A 12,531-nucleotide genomic window follows, 5' to 3' on the forward strand; every position below is an offset into this window, starting at 1 on the left:
TAACCAAAAACAAACAATTTTATATACAATCAAAGTTTATTTCCCAATACACACTTGACAAGGAAAAATACTAAATTCAAATAAACAACAACAAAATTATGTTTTTTTCTTTCAAAATACACACATATTTTACAGTACCACAGACCTTTATAAAAGGCTGATATAACAACATTTTTCTTAGCCGGACTTTCGCTGCATTCACAGATTTCTATAACAAGCATATTTCTATATAATTTTTCATAGGCATGCGCATTGGCCACTTTTTCATTTTATACACTTAATAATGCAAACAAATTCATAAAACCCAAATGTTTGAATCTCTCAAATAATTTCTAAACGTATAGTTATTACGACAAAAACATAAAACTGAAAAGTTAATTTTTATTGCTACATGATAAGATGCAATAACAATGAGTAAATTTGTAATAATGGATGGAAAATTTAAACACCACAAAATCAAAAAAGAGATGACAAAAATAACAAATTCTGCTACATAAAATGATTACAACTTCTGTCTATTTTCTAAATAATAAATCATTTAAACGGGTCAATATTTTATTCATCCATTTGCTAAAAAAAACTCTGCTTTATGATAAAGATTATAAAAACTAAAACATGAAACTAGTAAAAAAGAAGTTATTAGCGGCAGAACTGGCCTCATCTTTTATGCCGAGACGTGCTACCTGCTTAAAACATAACACCAACCAAAAAATGGCCGCATAAAACATAACACCAACCAAAAAATGGCCGCATAAGCATATAATTTTTTCAAACTCAAAATAATTCTAAACAACAAACAAATATTTAATATACAAACGATTAAATACTGCATATTAGTCAAACAGCCGTTTTGAGAATACAAAATACCAGTTGTTGTTCTGGCTCATAATAATGATCTTAGTCGTTAATCAGAAAATATATTACACATATTAATACTTATCCTTATACATTGAAAAAGAAGCTGTGAGGTGTGGTAGCAATTACTGCAGTAGTGCAGTGCATACTTCAAAATATTCATATTCAATTTAAAGACATTTTTTTTCTTTACATATCCAAATTTATGCAATTAATGCAAATATTTTATAAATTCATATCTATTTTTTAACAGAAATATAATATACTTTAAATGAAATATACTCCCACAATACAAATTAGCACACAAATTAGAATTGGTTAAATTATATAAAATCTTCATTTATTTACTAAAATTGATGTAAAATATATTAAATAAAACAACTATCCTTATGTTTGCTTTGATACTTCTAATTGTGCTGGTTCCAAACCTAAATAAAATTGATAAAGAAATAGACAAAAAATTTAATTAAAATTGCATAGATCAAGCAGGTGGTATAGTTGTTTAGATATAACATTTCATTTACTGCAGTAGCTGCAGAAATGTTTGTTTGAGTGTGCACCCACAGTTATTGCAGTTTTTGAACAATTATAAACAATATATAATATAATTTACTACAGAAAACAAAAATCTAATAATTGAGAAACAAAAGGTGGTGAGCTTTTAAAAAAACGACTCAAAAATAATAAAGTACTAAAAACAATTCTAAAAAAATCTTTCTACTATTTAACAAATTGCTATTGTAATTAATTCCTCATAAATATTAAAGCCCTGTCTACACTATCAAACTTTATGTGACAAATATGGTAGTGATTTGCCCACATGTTAGTGATATGACATCATCATGTCCATATATGGGCACATCACATTTAGTTTGATAGTGTAGACAAAGCTTAGGATTATTCTTTGTTCAAATGTGTTAGTACTCACTCAAATATTATATAATTATGATTTATACAATTTGACATTTAGGCAATTATTAGAATACACAATTATCCTGATAACCTTTAACCTTTAGTCATTAATTGGGTAAACATTATAAAATTAATCTTTTGTTCAAATTTATTAGTGTTAATTATCAAAGTTTCATATAACATGATCGGCAACTAATTGTTGACTTTAAACTTTTTACATGATATTATTTGGTCAACATTAATTTAGATTTGGTTCATGATATTTGGTCATGTAGAAAATATTAATGATAATCATGCTTAATTAATCAATTTAATGTCATATAAATTTTAAAAACATCGTTTATGCTGTGTAACAATATTGTGCCAGTATAATAATGATATTGGAAGGTAACATATATTTGATGGCAACACAGTGTTTGCAACGTAAGCCTATATGCAAAACAGATTTAACATTGCTATAGGAATAAAAAAACACAAACTTTCTTGGGATGGGATTATATAATGCTACTGTTTCAAAACAATTTCTTCAGTATTGTATTGTGACTTTCTTGATTACGGGCATAATTATTTCTTTTCAAAATAACAGAATCTAGCAATAATATATTTACAATTTGTGAAATATAGCACCACTATAGTAGAATAGACTCCCAATCAAATCCTTGTAACATTAAAAAAAAAACACATTGTTATGGTAACAAATTGCACTCCTTATAGCAACCAATACTAGCACAGTTTCTATGGAAACCAAAAGTAATATTAAACTACATATTTTCTATTGCTATGGTAACCTCTTAAATACAGATCCAGTCAATGAAATCTATAAAAGTTGTACAAAAAGAAAAAAAATGTTTTGTTGAACTAAAAAGGCACTTCAATGACATCGCAAGCACCACTGTTTGTTACGTTTAGCAGCTCTGATTTGTGCAGTCATTTATCAATTGCTCATTAACATTCTGAAAGACAAAATATTTAAATTAGTTTATACAGTAATGCATTTCAATTGTCTAGTCTCCATTTCAATACGGTCTTATATTATACAGTTTATATCAAAGCATATTATATGGAAATATTCTATTTATACTGGGCAACCTCTTCAGTCAAAGACTGGTCTCCCAGACCCAGTTAAGTGGCTATGATGAACTAGTACACCGGGGTGACCCCCTTACTCGTCACAAAATATGTACTAGGTGAGCTAGATGTGTACACTGGATCAGTTTATAGTCCTTATCTGAAAAGACTCGTTCTACCACCACCATGGAGCAAGTGAGGCTCGAATCGATGTTATGGCTACGTAATCACATTTCAACTGCCTTCCGCCGCTCGGCCACTCACTAACTCATGGGCATTCCTAACTCTGAAGACACTAACATTATACAGAGTATAAAAAGGTAAAATTAGATACACCTACTTGGATGGAAGCCAATTGTGGTTAGCGTGGACTATTTGGTAATGCGTAGTCAGACGGAATTTGTGGTGCGGACCGATCATCAGTTTGTGTTCTACGAAGTTTCACACCAGTAAATGGATTGCTATAAATAAAAGTTGAAGGTTAACCACATTTAAATATTACGTTTTAACTGGCAATGTGCAAGATATTACAACTACTGCTTCAATAAGTGCATGTAATACATAATAGTGAATAGAACAAGATAAATATAAACTGCGGAAAAAGTCTTTCTTTTCTTATTCTAAAGCTCTGTCTACACTATCAAACTAGTTTGACAAAAAAGTGTGATGTGCCCAAAATATGGTGGTGATATGCCCAAATATGGTAGTAATAAACATCATCATGTCCATATATGGGCACATCACATGTTTTGTCACATACAGTAAAGTTTGATAGTGTAGACAAGGCTTTAGACGTAATATATAATAATAGTATATAAAAATGGTCTAGTTGAATGCCATGTGTGTGATGAATGCATGGACCTACAAATTAGGTTCATTAATTTATAGGTCCATGATGAATGTACCAAGGATCTAGTTATAAGCACTTGATTGTACAGTGATTCGGTTGTTAGAAGAATGTTTTTTAGATACGATTTTTTAATGCAAATTTTTAAAGGCAGATCTACACATTATTTAATGCTGTTTACAATTACATAGAGTCAGTATGCATTTATTTAATTACATTCATCAGTGTATAGACAAGTAGTACATTTTACAGGCCCTTTGAGAATATTGGCTAAGAAAATTAAGCATACACAGATTCAAGCGACCTACATTACTATGCTGCACATAAATGTACAAACAAACACAAGCAACTAATACAAAAACAATAGTTTTAATGCATGCTGGGAAGGAAGTTAGATCATGTGAAGTATATGCAAAGGATGCTGGGAAATAAACATTTTTTGTTCAAAGAATGTACTGTACTGCATATTTTTAGACTAGATAAAATGCATGATAGGAAATCAGAAGAAATAATTGAAAGAATAGTTAAATTATAAATATATATGATGACAGTTTATTACAATGCTTTGAGATCAGACAATAAAAGAGCGGCAAAAAATGCATTACATGCTACAAAAGGTCGGAAGAGGCAAGGTGTGCACATGTGCAAGACTGACGATCAACTACTACCTCCGTGGCGACATGTTTACAACGATTCTCGGTGTGTCATAAATGTCTTTAACTATAGCTGGGGCGGACCGGTCATTTGTGACGGTCTTTCGCAACACGATATGACCAAATGGATTGCTAAAGAAGGAAGAAGCAGCGACACAGGGGAGTGTTTAATTATCAGTAGAATCAATAGAGGGAGGTTTCTATGGAGATCTATAGAATATAGATCATTTATTTTGAATAACTTATATGAGGAGACAAATCACATACTTTGTAGGCTAAAAAAAATTCTAAAATATTACGAAATAATAAGAAACTTGAATAAATATGATTAAACAGATATGAAAATGTATTGTTTTTTCTTTTAAAATTTATGTTTTACTGTACTTATATAATACACAAACATTCTTGATATAAATAAGTAGTAAATGATGATAAGCATTTAACCCTCACAATCTGTGCAGTGTATGAGCAGAACAAATCACTGGATAACTATTATTTCAGGATTTCTCAATTATGTAAACACATGTTTGCTTGAATAAAGCTCTGTCTACACTATCAAACTGGTATGTGCCCATATATGGTATTGATATGCTTAAATATGGTAGTGGTATGACATCATCATGTCCATAGGCACATCACATTTCTTTTCCACATAAAGTTTGATAGTGTAGACAGAGCTTTAGCCACTACTGGGAAATTTCCCAATTCCCATAATTCAATATTTAGCAATTAATTAAAATTTAAAATTAGTATATAATACCTTGGCGGGTGTTCTTCAAAGACGTCATCTGGTGGTGAGAATGGTCCTTGTTTCGGATGTGGTGGTGAGTCTCTATGTCCACTTTGACCACTGTCTAAACTATCTCTATCTGATCCCACTGTTACATGCTAAGAATATTACAAAAAGCTTTTTTAATAATACAGCGGAATGCCTATTATGGGGACACCTTTGGGCACAAAAAGTTTTTTTTTATTTATTTAAAAACATATTTATACAGGATAAAAACGCATCAGGTATAGATATTGCACCTGTTTTTTTATATGGTCCTGTTTTTTTTAGAATAGATTACAAAATATTCATAAAAAGACATTAAAAAATGTACAATAAAACAAGACAAACAATATACAATGTAATCCTTAAATAGGGTTTGAATGTAGTGTTAAATACATTGCCTCTTGTTCGTTCCATGAGATAGTGTCCCCATAAGTGAAGTGGTGTCCACTGAAAAGTGATGTCTCAAAGGAGGAGTTTTACTTTATAAGTAATTTGTTCGTTTAATTGGTGATTTTATTAATCCTTAAATGGCAGAAGCCTCTTAAGCTTGGTTCCCACTAGAACGTAACGCAAGGACGTAAACGCAACGCAAGCGTTTTAACCAATGACAAGCGAAGTTATAGACAGTTAGCAATCACAAGCGAATAAGCCATCGCTTGTGATTGGTCAATTCACTTGCGTTGCGTTACGTCCTTGCGTTGCGTCGCTAGTGGGAACCACGCTTAAGTTTGATATATACTGCAACTGTCTCAGTGGTTACAAAATAATATATTTTCATAATTAATTTTATACCTGCTGCTTTAATGCTTGAACTTGCTGTTGCTGTTGGTATGAAGTGCCTGTAGTAAGCAGCCCATTGCCGACAACATTCCCTTGCTGATAGCTGGCGATAGAATTTACAGGCATTGAGGGCGCTCTTGGTACTTTAGACGTGTCAAAATCACCATAGTCAGGTGATGGTATCTTGACTTGGAGAGAGTCAATACCACCAGTGCTCATAGTGGACATACGAGAGTGCCTGTTAAAGATATAATCATATGAGATTATATGGAATAAGAGAATTACATGCGAGAGAATAAAATGGAATGGCCATACAGTATGAATGAATACTAAAGACAATTAGTGATTCTTACTCATGGACGCCATTTTGAACTTGCACCATGTGTGTAAACGTGATTGGAAACCAGCCACTCTTCTTGCTTCTTGTGTTATAACCAAAATGCCAGCTTTCCTTTCTTGGTCCCACTAAACTGATGATATCTCCCTAAAGTTAGAAAGAAGCATTATTTCTGTGAAATGCATTTCAGGGTGAAAATAAATGAAATACGAGATAATCCATATTTTAATCTTTTACCAACTTTAAAGGCCAATTTACACAGACGAGCGGTAAGCGGGAAAATGTTAAGTGGAAAATGAAAATATATAATCTATTTTATTTCTTAGTGACCATTTACACAAATGGTTGAGCCGAAAGGTGCTCAGGATAGATAGAGATTCGATTGGACAAACTATGTGGTTTTCCGCTACCGTAACGCTCGTCTTTAATGTACGTAGTGTGCATGGCAACCCTGGTTTATTTATAAAACGTACACAACTACATCCATGGGATAGGTAAATCAGCTTTTAAAAGGAGCGTACTACAGTAATACTAACCTCAACAAAGCTAAGCTGGTTCGCAGAAGCTGCAGTGTGCCCATAGATTGCCTGAACCAATGTTGGCTTAGGCTCCTCTGAAACAGACTGCTGTACTGAAGCAGGCTCAGACATTTGTCGATTCATTTGATTCCTTGGCATTGTCTGAGAAGAGCCTACTAAAACAAAGATGTACACATAAATAGATATTACAAGGATATATACCTTCTGACAATATCTGCAAAAAATTAGTATGTAAAGCTATCAAACTTTATGTGACAACAAAATGTGATTTTCCCATATATGGACATGATGATGTCATATCCCTCTACCATATGTGAGCATATCACTACCATATTTGGGCACATCACCAATTTTTGTCAAACTAATCTAATGTCAGACTTAATTTAATTAAATCAATTCACTGGAATTATTTGACAACAAGTTTTAAAAATGTATAATTACCAAGAGTAGGTGGTGGTACCGGGCTAAGAGAATGGCGCATACTGTTAGAATGCATTAGTGTTTTTTTGGGTAGTGTTGCGTAGACAAAGGTGGATGTTGCTGGTGTAGAGGGCGGGCTTCCACCAGTACTACTGCTGATACTCTCAGTGTCTCTACCACTTGCACTAGACAGCCTTTCTCGATCCTTTAAAAAAAAATTTTGATTTAATACTAATCAATTCAACATTCCAAGAAGATGTACAATTAATAATATATTTTTAATTGAATGTTGTTTTAAATGGAATTTCCCTTAAAATATTGTCAGGCATAGAAAACTAACATACTATTTAATATCATCACTTAAACCAAAGGGCTAATATCAGCTTTTAACCTCCTATATCTTTACACACCATCTGAAAAGAACGATGGTTGGGGCAAAGACCCCCTCTATTTAAACCCTCATAGCCACACCCTTGTCCACTACAAGTGTCACGTAGCTAAAGTAGCCACACTTCTGTTAAATCATTTCAAGTTACTTTAATGACTTCCCTTCTTACTTTCAATGTTTCCTTGCGCTTCTCAATTAAATTGTAAACGTGTGTTTTAAAGGAAGCATTATCGTTCTGTTTTGACGTTAGAGAAGTCCTACAGATATCCAACTACCCAATTACAATTTTTTTTCTCAACAATTTTTGAATAACAACTTGGTAAATTGATATCCGATTCAGAATTTGTCAATTTAAATTAGCCTAGATTTTTTTTTGTTATATTGTTGAACCAAAAAAGTTTACATTTTCATATACAGTACTACTGTACCTACTCTATATATCATGAAAACTAAACTCTACTGCAGAACACGCGGACATAACAAAAGCTACATAATAATTAATGAATTAAATTGCACAAATAATAAAATAAAGCTTTAATTGCAAAACTCAATAAAATTATTTAGGAACAGAAGGTACAACAAAATAACATATGGCATGGCTGTGAATGTAACTTAAAAGTAACAATAATTTTATTGCGGATTGCTATTCAATAAAAGGCTCTGCCTCTAAAGTATCATGTCATACTCAATGCTATTCTTCTATGGAACAGTAACCTGGCTATTCCTACTTCTTGTTTTTAAGTGAGTGTACATAGTCCAATGGTTTATAAAAAAGGCGCCAAAAGTGGACTTTTAGACATATTTATGTTACACAAAATATTTACTACCAATTGTTAAACAAAAATAATTGATAATACTGTACATTATTATTTCTCATATTAGGTTGGTAGGCATACATTAGGTAAAATTGGTTGTTATAACCTTTAGACTGCTGGGCAGAAAAACAATAGAACACACACACACACACACCTCTATGGAGTGAATGACCCCAATAACTACACTAATTACTGACAATTGTACAATTAGTGATAAACTTTGTCTGTATTGTATATGTGTGATAAGCAATACACACCCACATACATTCAGTAATAGAATAATTGATAATGAAGGTTAAACCAATTTAGCATGTGATTTGTCTTGTTTTTGCCTAGCAATGAATGCAAAATTCATATTAAACAATCATTGTCAACTGTAAACTTTATATTTCTTACAAATGATGACCTTTAAACCTTGACCTACCTTGTTCTGGACATTGTGTAGATTCTGACGGTGTTCCATTAACAAAGTACGAGTAAACTGACCACCACCTTCCACATGCTCACCCAACACAGGACGTGGTTGCTAACCAACAAACATATGCAGGGACGAAGCAATCAACACACAAGACAGAAAAAGTAGAAAAGACTATGTTAGCACTAAATAACATTTTTATAAGACTATGTTAGGAATAAATAACATTTATAAGACTATGTTAGGAATAAATAACATTTATAAGACTATGTTAGGAATAAATAACATTTATAAGACTATGTTAGGACTAAATAACATTTTTAAGACTATGTTAGGACTAAATAACATTTACAATTATAAAACTACTGTATATGTCAAAACTAACATCTGTATTCTAGTGCACTTGATGTTGTACAGACGCATTCTATGTAAAAGTAGCCAGTGGACATGATATGACTTGTGAAGTCATATGAACCTTTTCCAATCAAAAATCAAGATGAAAGTCGCGCTTATTACCAAAAGTCATGAGCATCACCTGCGCCCTGGAATGCAGACTAAATAGATTGCCTATACTGTCACCTCCCTTGGGCTCGAATGTTTTCTGGAAAGTCTGGCATACAGATTGCATTTTACATAGTACACAGGCCTTGTCTTTTGAACATTCCATGGGTGCTACACATCCAGGTATATGCTGTGATTGTATCTTTGTGTTGAAAATTTAAATGGGCTATAAAGCGTGGTTCACTCTAGAACCCAACACAGCGACGTATCAATACAAAGTGCGTTATCATAAGTTGGAATTGATGACGCAACCATGCAGGTTTGATTTCACGCAGGCGGGGGAAAACACAATTATTGGAAGGGCATTTTCTTACATTGCATAGGTTATTTTACATTGCGTATCTAGTGGGAACCAAGCTTAAATGGCAGACCTCAATGGCTTTTAAGGGTGTGTTAGGCAATCACACTCGCACACCTCAAAAGACAAGACCTGTGTACAATAGGAAAGAGTTTGGAAAGAAACATTCTAGCATGGGCTTTTAGTATAAAGGATTTTTTCAAGAAAGTTGACTGTAATGCATAAATACACAGATAAGCTAATTAAGACAGAGTTAAGTCATTTTTTTTTGTAGTCTACATGCCCAATTAGTGCCTACTGTGCATAACAAATACTACAGCATAAAATAGCTTCACCGGATATCCATCCTAAAAAGCATACATACAACCTAACAGTTTTGTATACACGCAAAGCTGAGTCACTGCACTAAGGTTAGTATACAAGAATGAGGGGAAAAAAGTTTACATGCAGTAGTTATACCCTTTTCACATGACACCTAGTAAAACTTTGGAGTTTTACACACCAGGCATCAATACCCGCGTTTTATATGATGTGCATCCAAGGATTCACTCTTCCTTGGTGCATCCCAGTGTGTGTAAACATAAATTATGAGTTGTTCTAGGAGATGTGAAAGAATCAAAAGATAACTCCTTGACACCAATAACAGGGCACCATATTGTAAGAAAACCTGAGCTAGAATATTGGCCATCATGGACTAGGCTATGGGTCAGGAGATTTAATGCTATATTTTGTATATCATTACTTACAGAGGCAAAGAAGTCATCACATTCTTCGGGAAGGTTCTCTGGCTTAGCAACGCTATCAAGCCAAGAAGGAAGACGATGATTAAAAAGATTTTGAGCCTAAAGAATACAAAAAAAAAACCAGACAGTAATGTTAGGACAATCTGGTGGTGTGGTACTTCATTTCACATAAGTCATACACAATTTCACTAAATGAAAGTCTGTCTATTAGTGTGAATGGTGAATACGACTACTCTCATCTCATAAAGGAATTATAGTAAATAATTACAGTAATTGTTTTAGAGAAACAGTACGAGTTTGGTGAATACAATTAAAAAAATTAACACTGCATGAGTTTTGAACAAATATCAATCATTCTCAATTTACTTCATTACCTTGCTATGATAAACTAAATGATTCTTAACCAATGAGCAACATCTATCTCCCACAAAGCAGTAATGACGACGTTCTTCATTCCAAGCCTACAAGGAAAATAAATTTACACCAATTAAATCATTACAAAATTCAATAAGGTAAAAAAAGTAACCAACAAAAAAATAGATATCAAAATTTAATTATTATTTTCTGAAATGAAATAAAGTGAAAGCAAAAGTTGGCAGTCACAGTTTGAATAAGATGATAATATTATGATTTTATCCATTTCACTGACACACCAGGGGATATCACAGCATACAGTTCATACATATATATTTATGATTTTACACGCACATATGCTAATATCATAAACACAGATGTTAGTAACATAATAAATCATTTGCATATTTTTTAAACCGGGTTGCCTTGTAAGGTCGTTTGACACAACCTTCTTCGTAATGTATTTCCAACATTCAAAGCCCTTAATAATTACTGTATTAAATCTATATACACTGTAGCAACATTCATAACTAGATTAATAATTAATTAATCATCATTTATTATTGACGATTAAATGCAGTAATAAAGGATTTGTGAAATCTTAACAAACACAGCATGTAATGAATATGGTATCAAAGTGTTTTTAATTTTACAGTTCAAGCTCAAAACAAAAACCAAATGTTATGTACTGGGTTGGTACTTATTGGGTTTTACGTTCTACCTCAAAATATTACGGATACATGAACGATAAATAAATCTTTTCCACCACCTCATATAAGTTATTGAAACAGGGTTTTAGAAAAACGATATGAGTGAGCATTCTAAAAACATACAACATATTAAAACATTTTAAAAATTTAACAGTAGTGACTGAATAATGACGTTGCATTACATTTAATAGCTAAAAGGAGCACTGAAACAGGATATAGCCTAGGGCTTCAAAGCGCTTACTTCCAAGGGGAAATATAGAGTTTCCTGAATAAGGGAAAAACATCACTGAGTCAGGCCAAGAGATGCAGCTAAGTTAACACTGCAGATTCTTAAATAAAACTATAATAGTATGATAAACTAACAAAACTACAAGCTACACTTGATGTGTACAGGTCTAGGTGTATCTTTCACTATGCATACAGTTATAACGTATTTATATCAGAGATTACGAATGTGAAACATGAATTTGTTTCTTCCTAATGTTGTATATGAATATGATGAGGATAAATTATACTATGACCTAATAATACAGTAAATGTATCACTTTCATAGGTGAAGCCAAGGTGGCAGTGATAGGATGTCATCGTGTCCATATGTCTATATATATTTTCTCTAAAACTGCTCGGGCTATTTATTTATTTTCTTTGCTCATTGCTATATGAACTTGTGGAAACCACCCTTTCTATTTTATTCAATTTTCAGGCACAAAAACCATATAGAACAAAACAGTGGTGCAGTACCCTGAGGATTGCCATGAGTGCCAAGCACTATCAAAATTGTTGCACTTTAACATAGCAGTGAAACAATAAAAATACAAAGATATAAAAAATTGCGTAGCATCAAATTGAAATATCATTATATCTATCTCAGTCTTTCTGATTTTGATTCATTTTCATTATGATAAAGAAATGAAAGGAGCTGCTTCAGTGGTATTCAAATCTACTATTGCTATTAAATTATGCAGAGTTTATTGAACTGTCCTAATTCAACTTTAACATTGATTGGTAATTGATTATATAAAAAATAACATCATAATCTAAACAGCAATAAAATTGAGTAG

General features: G+C 32.4%; 1 protein-coding gene across 2 annotated transcripts in view; it reads right to left on the reverse strand.

Moving 5' to 3' along the window:
* Positions 1-17: 17 nt before the first annotated feature.
* Positions 18-12,531, reverse strand: part of LOC140058711 (BAR/IMD domain-containing adapter protein 2-like) — a 26,221-nt gene continuing 13,707 nt past the window's right edge. Inside the window, exons 7-16 of one of the 2 annotated variants that reach the window (XM_072104439.1) lie at positions 10,781-10,867; positions 10,410-10,505; positions 8,814-8,915; positions 7,208-7,391; positions 6,764-6,918; positions 6,244-6,374; positions 5,903-6,128; positions 5,096-5,223; positions 3,176-3,296; positions 18-2,720 (exon numbers count right to left, since the gene is read on the reverse strand). In XM_072104439.1, the coding sequence (XP_071960540.1) occupies positions 3,197-3,296; positions 5,096-5,223; positions 5,903-6,128; positions 6,244-6,374; positions 6,764-6,918; positions 7,208-7,391; positions 8,814-8,915; positions 10,410-10,505; positions 10,781-10,867 (1,209 nt within the window). In that variant the 3' untranslated portion in view covers positions 18-2,720; positions 3,176-3,196. Of the gene's footprint in view, positions 2,721-3,175; positions 3,297-5,095; positions 5,224-5,902; positions 6,129-6,243; positions 6,375-6,763; positions 6,922-7,207; positions 7,392-8,813; positions 8,916-10,409; positions 10,506-10,780; positions 10,868-12,531 lie in introns of both variants that reach the window. The other variant, XM_072104431.1, reaches the window with a different exon arrangement.

This window comes from Antedon mediterranea, chromosome 1, assembly GCF_964355755.1.
Source record: "Antedon mediterranea chromosome 1, ecAntMedi1.1, whole genome shotgun sequence".
NCBI lineage: Eukaryota > Metazoa > Echinodermata > Crinoidea > Comatulida > Antedonidae > Antedon > Antedon mediterranea.